The 10,840-nt window shown below is 59.7% G+C and overlaps 1 protein-coding gene across 8 annotated transcripts; it reads right to left on the reverse strand.

Annotated features, from left to right (window-relative positions):
- Positions 1-494: 494 nt before the first annotated feature.
- ADAM15 (ADAM metallopeptidase domain 15) lies at positions 495-10,812 on the reverse strand. Of its 8 annotated transcripts, XM_081222160.1 has the most exons (23): positions 10,617-10,812; positions 9,315-9,421; positions 8,601-8,677; positions 8,135-8,213; positions 7,881-7,957; positions 7,596-7,788; positions 6,739-6,804; positions 6,588-6,656; positions 6,341-6,510; positions 6,105-6,189; positions 5,516-5,664; positions 5,257-5,431; positions 4,917-5,009; positions 4,483-4,787; positions 4,195-4,396; positions 3,851-3,928; positions 3,326-3,398; positions 2,982-3,120; positions 2,509-2,578; positions 1,786-1,860; positions 1,305-1,376; positions 914-1,038; positions 495-824 (listed from the first exon to the last, which is right to left on the reverse strand). In XM_081222160.1, exons 1-23 carry the CDS (start codon positions 10,693-10,695, stop codon positions 782-784), a joined length of 2,601 nt encoding a protein of 866 aa, XP_081078286.1. In that variant the 5' UTR covers positions 10,696-10,812; the 3' UTR covers positions 495-781. The 8 variants fall into 8 exon arrangements, 5 of the variants coding, with proteins under 5 accessions (XP_081078286.1, XP_081078288.1, XP_081078287.1 ...); XM_081222162.1 differs by lacking the exon at positions 1,786-1,860; XM_081222161.1 differs by lacking the exon at positions 1,305-1,376.
- Positions 10,813-10,840: the final 28 nt, after the last annotated feature.

A 10,840-nucleotide genomic window follows, 5' to 3' on the forward strand; every position in this document is an offset into this window, starting at 1 on the left:
TAATGAGGTGGTTGCAGCCCATACAAAGCACTTCTGTTCCCGAACCCTTAGGTGGGGTGGGGGAGGGGAGAGGCAGGTGCGCGGCCTTGGAATCGTGGGAGCCGCCGCCGCGCCCCGCCCCGGCTCCGGGGCTCTGAGAATGCCAGCTAGTTCCATTTTTCCCAGCCGCTGGTTAGAGGGTGGGGACAGCGAGTCCAACAGCTTGGCCGGTTTGTCGATGGTCGCCGCCAAGGGGCCGCGCAGCGCTGGGGGCGAGAACTTGGCTACTGGGGGTGGCAGAGGGCGTACAGCGCCCTTTGTGGTACTGGACTGTGCAGAAGGTCATCCCAGACTGGGCAGAAACAAGCCGCGAGCATCCCAGGGACACCCGCTGACCCAGCCTGGGGCTCTCGCCCTCCCTATCCTGTCTTCATCTGAGGCGCAGCGTCCCCTGGCGGCCAGATCTGGAATCGCGACAGGTGAGACCCTCCTTCCCTAAGCAGACAAACTTCGAGGCGCGCTCCCAAGACCTCACTTTTATTGCAGTTCTGCAGAGACAGGCTATGCGCACCTCCCTCAGCTCCGTCCAGCTCCCAGACACTCCCCAACCCCAAGATGCCACTGGGTGGGCGGGTCCCCAGGGTGCTGCTCGACAGCAAGTGGAGGTGCCCGGTGTCAGTGTCTTAAGACTCCTGTTCCGTAGCGTCCAGGCCCCAGCTCCTTCAGTCGCCGCGGGGGACTCCAGGGGTCTGCCTGTTGAAGTCCTAAGTCCAGGTTGGAGGCAGCGGAACCTCAGGAGAGGTCAGAGGTAGAGCGAGGACACTGCTGGGGGCGGCGGCGCAGGCCTGGGGTGTGGGAGGCCGAGAAGAAAGGTCAGAGGTCCCCCCAGACCACTCGCCCCCCCAGCCCATCCTCAGCGCCCCTCCTCCCCTACCTGGAGGGTACCACTGGGGGCGGGATTCCAGCTCCAGGGCCAGACAGGTCAGCCGAAGGGCGCTGGCCGTGAGGGTCAGTAGGCAGTGGTTTTCTCGGGGGTGGGGGCTTGGTGGGCCCCTGAGACTGAGAGAGAGAAGGCAGGAGGCCAGCTTGGGAGGGGGTATCATGTTGCCCACCTCCCACACACTGGTGCTGGGGAACACCAGCTTGAGGGGCGGCACCAGAGGACACCTTTGTCTGCAAACAAACCTGTCACCATTAAAGATGCCACTGGGGTATGTGCCCTTAGGCACAGGGGGCATCTTACTACCTGCACCACTGCCGAGGCTACCAGCACCACATCCCTGGGTGGGGGGAGAGGCTGTGCCCTTCTCTCCCCCCACCGTTACCTTCGGGTACCTCACCACCGGGTCAGCGGGCAGAGGGCGGGTGGGGGGATTGGGTCGGTCAGCCAGCTCAGCCTGAACAGAGAGAGGGGCAGTGACTGTGAGAGCACAGCCAGGAGCAGTGGCCATGCAATGGGTCTCCCGAGGGGTTCAGGTCAACATGCAAGGTCAGCCAGGGGGCAGGAGAGATTGGGGGCATGCGCATGGGGTTTGAGTGCATGCCAGTAGATGCCTTAGGGGAGAAAGGTGTGGGTCACCTGTGGTGTCCCTGGCAGACTGCAGTCCCACCACTGACCACCAGATGGTGGTAGAAACCAAGGCAGGAGGCTCACCCTTTGCTACTTCTGGGGAGTGTCTGAAGGCTGAGGGGCACCCTGGTCCCCTAGTGAAAAGCGCCACTGGCAGGGAACAGGGAGGAGAACTGCAGTTGGGCACCAAACCTCCCACCTGCCCTGGGCCAGGGTAGGGCCTGGCCCAGATTTACCTGGAGTCTCTTGGGCACAGGGTCAGGAGGCAGCCGCCTGGAGGGAGGGGCCGGGAAGCCAAGAGCACTAGCCTGCTGAAAGAGCAGGAGGAGCAGACAGGCAGAGTGGGGGGCGGGGTGGGGGAGAGGGACCAGAGAGACAGATGTGGGCAGAGAGGTGTTAGTGCTCAGGGATGGGCAGCCAGGGCTCCGGGGGCAGTGGGGCTGTGCATGCAGTTATTCAGTTTCATGCAGAGGGGGGTGACAAGTGGTGGAGTGGGCGTGCAGACCACCTCCACACACACACTTCTGTCATCAGATCCAGAGGGCTCAGGGCAGGGGCACTCACCAGCCCTTCTACACATGGTGACCAGGGCCTCATCAGGTCCTGGCACACTGAAGGCCACTCTGAGCACCACCCCCTCGTGCCCTCCAGGGGGCATCACTGCTGGGAGCACAGGTAGACCCACCTTTCAAAGCCACTGGCTAGGCCAGCTCAAAGAGCACAGCACTCCCTCCTCTAGGTGACTGCCCCTCCCCAGTCCAGGCTGGACTCTGCTTCTCAGCCTGCAGCCAGGGGACGGGAGGGGAGGGCTGGCCCTGACTCCTCTGACTGACTCTTGGGCAATGCAAGTCTTTCTCTGAGTCTAGAGCCTTCAAAACCCGCCCCCCCCCCCCGCCCCAGGGCCCAAGCTGGATGCCTGGCCAGGACGGGGTCCTCTCTCCTCTGGCATGCAGACTTACCTTGGCACCTGGCATCAGCAGAGCCCTCTGCGGGGGTCCTGGGCGTTCGGGGGGACCAGACTGGGCTGCCCTGAACATGGAGAAAGGCAAGGAGAGAGGGCCCAGACTCAGACCCTGTTCTCCACCCATTTGCAGCCTTTGAGTGGAGTTAACCCTTTGTGGCCCATTGGAGCACGGTGTAGGCCAAATCAGAAGTAGGAAGGGGAAGCTGATCAGCCTGAGGGAGGGCCCCACTTCAGCACTGGGGTTCCTGGAAAGAAATGATCCTAGCACCCCAGCTTCCCCACGTGGGTCTACGTGTGAGGTGAAGGGTTACGGGGCACATGTAGGGAAGGGAGATGTGTGTGGGGTGTGGTCTGGGGGGCTTGGGTTCAGAATCAGGTGTCAGGGGCTGCCCAGGGACGGGGGTGGGGCTCCAGAGCTGTTGTCCTTAACAGAGCTGTGGAGAAAGCTGGTAGTGGGGAGGCTGGTACCTGTATTGGCAGCTTGGTCCCTTAAGCTGGCAGAGTCTCTGGCGCAGGCGGGCACGGTGCCAGTAGCTGGCACCAAGCAGCACCAGGACCAGCAACAACAGGAGGCTGAGGGGCAGCCCTGTGGTCAGGGAGCTGGTTGCTGTGGGTGAAGGCAGGTTTGAAGGTGGGCAGGGCTAAGAACGCTACACCCAGGAAGAGGTGGGGGGGCAGGGAGGTCAGGTGATCAGAGTAGGTGAAGGGGTCAGGGGTCACACAGAGTCAGGGAACCAGCAGCGAAGGGGTCAGAAAAAGAGGGGCCGTGAAGGATGCCGTCTCAGCTGCCCCTGTCCCCCACCTCATGCTACCTCTGATGTGGGTGGTGCAGTCTGGGGGCGCCCAACCCTCCTCACAGTGGCAGTGTCTGTTGCTGTCGCAGACCTAGGAGGTACAGGTTGAACAGTGAGGAGCTGTGCCCTCTGGGGCCGTGTTTCCCTGTCCCCAGCTTTTCAAGATCTCAGATGTCCGCAACTGGAAGGCGTGCTGAGAATGATAGTGTGGAGGGCACCAGCGTTCTGGAGAGAGAGACTCTTTATCTGTGCCAGAGAAAATTAGATTGAACTCACATTGTGAGTGCCTTCTATCTGCCAGGCACTGTGCTAGAAGCTTTCATACTCATCTCATGTGCCCCCAGGAAGTGGGTCCTATTATTATGCCCGTTAGTTAGAGGACGAAACTGAGCTCAGAGACATTAATAATCTGCCCCGGATCCAACAGTTAAGATGTGGTAGAGCACAGATTAGAACCCAGGTGTGTCTGTTTCCAAAGCCCACCATTCTTTTCCTTCCCAGAGGCTCCCTGCTCCCCTTTCATCTCCCCCCATGCCAACTCACCCCATGCCCATGGCATTTGCTTCGACATTCCTGTGTTCCCAGGATCTCCACCGGTTGGCATTGATGGTCGATGCACACCTGCCCGATGGCGAGAGAAGAGCAAAGATCACCTTCTCAAGAGCTTTACTGGCACCGGGAGGCCAACACAAACGAAGCCCACCCCGCTTTTACAGGTGGGGAAACTAAGGCTCAGAGGGTGACGGGACTCTGCTCCATCGGAAGTGAGAATCTGAACTCCCCTCAGAGTCTGCACCTTCTTCACCGGTGGCTAGTGAGGCCTGGGCGCTGCCTGCAGCAGTCCAGATATCCCTCCCCACCTGGTGCTGCCCACCTAGGCTGCTCACCAGGCCGGGGCCACAGGCTGTGCCAGGCAGAGTCATCAGGGGCTGGGCCACGTCGTTGCCCAGGTCCAGGTGTACCCAGCTGCAGTTCAATTTCAGCTGGGTTCCGTTGGCTTCCAGCATCTCCCAGTGAAGATCCCGGGCTGAGCCCAGCAGAGGCTGGGCCCTCCCTCCCTGGCACTGGAGCTGCCCACAAATGGCATCTCTGGGGTTAGGGAGGAGGTATCGGGTAAGTGGGGCGGAGCCAAGACTCCCACAAACCCAGAGGAGGAGCCAGGTTCCCTCACTTACCTAGGGGCACAGGACACATAGCTGCCATCAGGGCTGCGCCCACAGCTCCCAAAGGCGTCCCCCCGAGTGTTGGCAGTAAGGAGGCAAAGTGGCGCGGCGGGCTGGGCCCCAGGCCCCCAGAGAGCCTGGCACTGCTGGGCATAGGAGGTACAGCGTCCTTGCATGCACACAGCCTGTCCACCAGCACACGGCTCACCGTCCCCCAGGCTGACATCAGGGGGGCACTGGGAGCTGTCTCCTGGGCAGAACTCGGGCAAGTCACAGTCACCTCTGGTAGAGCGGCACTGCCAGCCAGCCGGGCGCAGCTGTGGAGGGTGGGTAAGCATCAATGTGGGTGCTGGGCAAATCCAGCCAGGCCCTGGGAGCCAGAATGACCTTTTCCATACTGGCCCCTGGCAGGTGGGCTCTGGGCGGCCAGTCCAGTCTGTGCCCACCTGGCAATCTTGACAACAGAGTCCATCGGACGCACACTGTGCCCCTGGCCTCAGCTGGCAGGTGAAGTAATCACAGCAAGGATCAGTGCAGTCCTATGGGCAAGGGCACAGAGGGGCCGAGCATCAGAGCAGGCTGGGCCTGAGAGCCTGCCCTAACCCCCTCCCAGAGCTTGAACCCAAAAGGATGCACACAGCAAAGGAAGGCCAGAGCCCAACAATCTATGTGCAGTCCCCGCAGACAGGGAGGTGGGGAGAGGGATTCCTGAGGCTTGGAGACGGCTGACGAGCCAGGGTGAGGGCACAGAAGTGAGTGGGGCAAGGCTCTGGGTGAGGGGCTCACATCTGGGAAGCCACAGTCACATTGCTCGCTGGGCTCCACCAACATATTTCCGCAGACACTGGCCATCGAGGGCAGACTGGAGAGCCGTTCAAAGAGGCAGCTGCCCATTCCACCCAGGAGGGCTTTTTCCAGGGCCTGTCGGCTGCAGTTGCTGAAGTTCAGGCCTGGCAGGAAGCTGGCGATGGTGGCAAGGAAGGTTGAGGCTGCGGACGGCTCCCTGCCCCCTGCCCCCTGCCCTCTCCATCCTGCAGTTACTCACTCTGTCGAGGCCTCCATGATGCAGCTCTTGGCTGGGGCTGGACCTGGACAGGGGCAGCTATTCCCAGGTGAGTCATGGCCCAGGCCTAGGCTGTGGCCCAACTCGTGGGCTATTGAGGAGGCGACTCCCAGGATGCTTGTGGAGTGGTCCTGTCATTGGGGAGGGGATACCCCAGGTCCAGCACCAGCCTGACTGCTCCTCTTCTCTCCTCATCTGACCTCTTGGGCACTGAGCAAGCACCGCCTCCCTCCTTAAGTGCTTCTAAAGTAGGAGGAGAACCCAGGCCTGGGTGGCAGAGGCTCACCTCTGTTACCCATCTCTAACTATATGGCCCTGGGAGAGCACCTGTGTTCTTTGGGTCTCAGCTACCTCCTCCTCCCCCAAGAAATGGGAAGAGCTCATAGGTGAAGACACTAATGAGCGGGCCACAGGTGAGGGTATCCTGACAGCAGAGGCCACGTCATGCACCCCGGCCCTCTATACCCTCAGCTTTGGGGTTGGTAACTTTGCTGGGGGTTTCAGTGAATACATGGGGCCACGTTTGGGAGGAGCTGAACGGGAATGGGGAGGAGACGTGGAAATAGCTCACCATGTTCACACCTCCTGAGAATTCAGGAGAACAGATGGAGTTCTGAATGGCCATGCCCACCATGGGCCCAGAGAATGAAGTGGCACTGCGGGATTGAGAGGGCAAAGGTTAGGGCCCAAAGCCAAGGTGGCCAGAGCTTCAGGGTCTCAGGTAGGGAGTTGGGATGTGAAATTTGCCAGGCCGGGGCAGGGCCGGAGCAGAGCTGGGCCCCGCTGGCTGAGCCTGGGGGGTCTTACGTCACCAGCTGGGCACTGTCGTGGGGCAACCGAGGCAACAGGTCTGTCCGGCGCCAGCGGAGGAAGCTGTCTAGTGTGAGACCTGGGTGCTGGCTTATCTCTATCAGGTCACGCTGGGTCCAGGCCTCCAGGCCCACTAGCGCCACCCGGACATTCAGAGGCCTGAAGAACTGAAAGAGAACTGGGGCTCAGGAGAGGGGTTCCCATGGTCGGGGGCCACAAGGATGCCGCTGGGTCCCATACTCACTGTGTCCAGGAGGAGGGCCACTTCCAGGGTGCGGTTCAGCAGGCTCTGGAAGTCCCGGTACCTCTGGACCTGTGGGTCAAGAGAGGTGACCGTGAAAGGCAGCAGGGTAGGCAGAGGTCAGGGGAGGACTTGCAGGGGTCAGCAAGCTCACCTCGGAATGGTCAGCCACAATCACCAGCTCAACAATCTTGGTCTCTGTCACCACGTCCTGCCTCCACTGTGGACAAGAGGAAGGCGCATCAGGCACACCCACCACACACCGCCAGCAGCCGCGTAGGGCTGACCAGGCTGTGTCCACAACCACCCTGTGTGGTCAAACAGGAGAGTGAAGAGCCCATTTTACAGAGAACCACTGAGAACCTGAGAGGCCAGGGACTTGCCCAAGATAGACAAAGAATAGGTTTAGAAGCTGCGAGTAGGGCCCTGCTTTTCTGGCTTCAAATTCAGTGCTTTTTCCAAATTGAAAAAAAAAGAATAATAGCCAACACCATCAAATACTTAACGTATGCCAGGCAGAGTTCTAAGCATTTACATATATATAGGTATGTATATAGATTTATTTAATCTTCACAGTAATCCTCTAAGGTAAGTAGTTTTATTATCCCCATTGAATAAATTAGGAAATTGGCTTCTTATTGCTTTATGATCAGTAACTATGTATTTGCTATATCCAAGTGAGAGCTCTCTGCATTTGGATCATAAGACAGATGAGGAGTTTGAGTCAAGAACCTGCATCCAAATCCTGGATATACCACTTATTAGTTGAATGGCCTTGGCCAAGTCACTTAACCTCTCCGAACCAGTTTTCTCACTAAAATAGAGCTACAGATAGCACCTACCTCCCAGGGTTGCTGGGATCAGTAAAGGAGATAATGTTCACAAAATGCCTGGTACTGGGAAATTGCTCCATTAGCAGGAGCAGTTGTTACTGTGAACAAATAGCTCTGAGGGCCCGGGGGCCAGCCCTGGGGACAACAGAAGCCCAGCCCTCCTGCCATTCATCCTCACCTGGAGAAGGTGACGCTGTCCCAGGGGGTGCTCTGGTGGAGCCTGAGTGGGCACAGATGCGGGCCAGCTCAGGGCACAAGTGTGGCCTGGCAGGAGGAGGTCTTGGAGCCGGGAGATAACAGGGGGACCCTGAAGGTCCCCAGGCCCCAGCTCCAGGGAGTAGCTTCTCTCTGGGGACAGGATCACCAAGCCCCTATGCAAAGATGCAGGAAGTCAGAAAACTTTTCAGCTCCATGCCTCGTTTACACTCATTCTCTACACCTTCATGGAATTGACCCCTTGTACCTGAGCCCGGAGCAGGTGCAGACAGAGACCCAGGAGTCGGCGTGGCCCTGCACTCTTCCATGGTAGCAGCAGTTTTCCTACAGCAGAGAAACATGAGTGCCAAACTTGAAGGCCAGGCCAAGGTTTGAGCCCAGGAGGCTAGCCTGTGGGTGAGGATAGGCAGTGTCCTCCCTTTCTCCAGGGATGGCACCTTCCAGTCGCCCCTTTCCTTCTTCCCTTGGGCCAGAAACAGGGCACAAGATGACCTGACTCACCAGAGTGTGTCCCTCGCTGACCACCCGGGTGCCATCAGGCTGGTACCACACCAGGGTTGGACGGCCTGAGACTAGCTCCCTGTGGAATGAAGAAGAAGGAGGGCAGTGCTCCCAGGGTGGTGCAGTGACAGGAGGTGGTAGAAGGGTGGCTGGGGGCTGGGCAATCCCTGCAAGCTTCGTGCTTCCCCTGGAGACAGCAGAGTATGGTGGTTGGGCCACAAACTCTGTCAGGCTATCTGGGTTCCAATCTAGTTTTCACCACCCACTAGCTGTGTGAACTTGGGAGAGTTATTTAGCCTCTCTGTGCCTTCTTCATATATGAGGCCAATAATAATACATAATAGTATCTACCTTATAGAGTTGTTATGAGGATTTAATGAGTTCAGGCTCTTAGTACCTGGTACATCGTAGATGCTATATAAGTTGTTAGCCATGTTATTGTTAATGTTACCACTGTCATTATTACCTATTCTGTAGCAGCTCCAGGATATGACTCTCACCATCCAACTCCAATTTGATCCGCAAAGCCTCAGGCAGACTGGTCTGTGGGCACCAGAGGGCATGTCACCTCCCTGGCCCTGTCTGAAACTCCTATCTTCGCTAACCAGAAAACCTCAGGCCCTTAGGAGAGCACCAATGATTAGATCATTGGTGGGGGGATCCTGAGGGAGGGGCCAGGAAGCCCTGCCTGGCCTGGGGTATTGTTCTGGGGGGTTGTGTGGGGAGGTCAAGGAAGGTATCCGAGCCGCCCCTTCTCGGCTTCCTGCCCAGAGAGGAAGCATCATGGAGGACCCAGTCCAGGCCCCAGCCCTTCCTCTGACTCAGCTTTAGAATTGGGAGGGGAGGGTGTTTGGTGAGGCCCTGACCCTCTCAAAGTCTCCCCACTGAAAAAGCTGACAACATGAGACCAAGAAAGCAAGTTGGGCCTCAGAATTTCCCAGTGGAGATGGAAGGGTTTGGTGGGGCTGAGGCAGACAGATGTGTGTGCAGTGGGGAGAGCGAGATAAGTGAAGCCAGGTGCTGGGGTGCGGAGGGAGAGGCAGCCAGACCTGGGATGGCCATGCTACAGTGAGGTCCATTCACCCACTCCTCAGCCAGTCTTTGCCTGGAGACACCTGATTATTCAGGGTGGTGGGTGGTGGGGGTGTATTTCTTTTTTCGAGGGGAGAGAGAGGCTCACCTGAAGTACCTCTGCTAGGCTGAGCGTGAGGTTGTCCTGAAGGATCTGGGGCTCCGAAGACCCATTCAGGGCCCTCTCTGGCCTTGCCTGCTTCTCCTCAGTGCCACCTGCAGGGTTCCCAGGACACCCCAAGAGAGTGCTGAGAGAATCAGCACCACGGCTGGGGGTGGCTGGTGCCCTCTGACCCACCTGGCTCCCAGCATATCAAGGCCCTTCTTTGCTTGAAGAACCCTTGCATTGCATGCTGGGACTTAAAGAATACTAGAGGGAGGGGGCGGGAGCTTCTCTCCAATTTTTCCCTTTCATCCCACCAACCCATCCACAAGTCCCCAAAGAAAGAAGTTCAGTTTGCCCAGTCTGTGGCACCCCCGTCCCCCTCAGACCAATCCCAGGTTCTCACAGGGACCCCCCCCCTGTTTCTACCCCCTCCCAACCACCTCCCCCCAGGAACGCCCCCTCTCAGGACTGGGCGAAGACTTGTGGCCCTGTGCCCACTCACCCTCCCTTTCCTCACATCAGAGATGCCGGGAACGCCCATTTCTGGGTAAGCATTGCAAACACCCCCCCTCCCTAAATACCCCTCATGCCCAGTTAGGCACACCCGCTCCCCACAGCCTCCGCTTCCTCCCGGAGTCCGCGCCCCATCCCCACAATGGCCCTCTCTCCTCCGGACACTCCACCCCCGCCTGCCCTCTCGGCCCCCAGCCCAAGACAGCAGCGGGAAGTGAAAGTTCCAAGGAGGAGTTGGTGTCCCAGCCTCTTTCCTGGCCAATTCTCCCCATTCCTGGCTCCTCCCGGGCCCCCTCCCGTTCAGCCAGCTTTCTGGTGGCATCAGCACCAGGGTGAGGGGTGCCTGGCCGCTCAGGTCTGGGATGGGGGCCAGGAAGTATCCTCTTCGCCAAACCCTAGGAGACGTGCCTACTCGGCGCCCTGGCACCGGGTGGAACGGTCAGCTAGGCCCCAGAGGAGCGAAGACATCAGTCCTGGGGAGCAGAGACCCTCTACCGCGATCCTGAGGGGGCGCTGGGCCAGGCCCTGCGGTGCCTGGTCCCGGAGCCTGAAAGTGTCCGCGGGGACTGTGCAGAGGATGACAGAGTAGGGGGCGCCGGCATCCCTCCTCCTTCCCTCCCCACTCCATCGCCCAGTCTCTGGGCCCTCGGCCCAGGACAGCCGACCAGGGCGGGCTGCACTCTGGTTGGGGTCTCTCAGGGTCTCCGGCCGACCCCAGGACCCCAGTGCTTCCCGACTTCCCTGCGCGTCCTCCCAGTCCGCCCCCCGGCCCACTGCTGGCAGGGTACTCACCTATATCTGGGAGCGGCCGGGAGGGCAGAGGGCTGCCCGCCCCCAGGAGCCCCAGGGCCCAGAGCAGCGCCAGCCGCATGGCAGCGGCGCCCGGGGTCGGACGAGGGCAGCAGGTGCTGGGCGGAGTGCCGAGGAGCCGCGGCTGCCGGGTCTGCTTCGCTCACCTAGCGGCTCGGCGCAGCCACCAGGCCCCGCCCCGCCCCCTCCCACCCACCAGAGCCAGG

The sequence above is a fragment of the Mesoplodon bidens genome (assembly GCF_964165515.1).
Source record: "Mesoplodon bidens genome assembly, chromosome: 2".
Lineage (NCBI taxonomy): Eukaryota > Metazoa > Chordata > Mammalia > Artiodactyla > Ziphiidae > Mesoplodon > Mesoplodon bidens.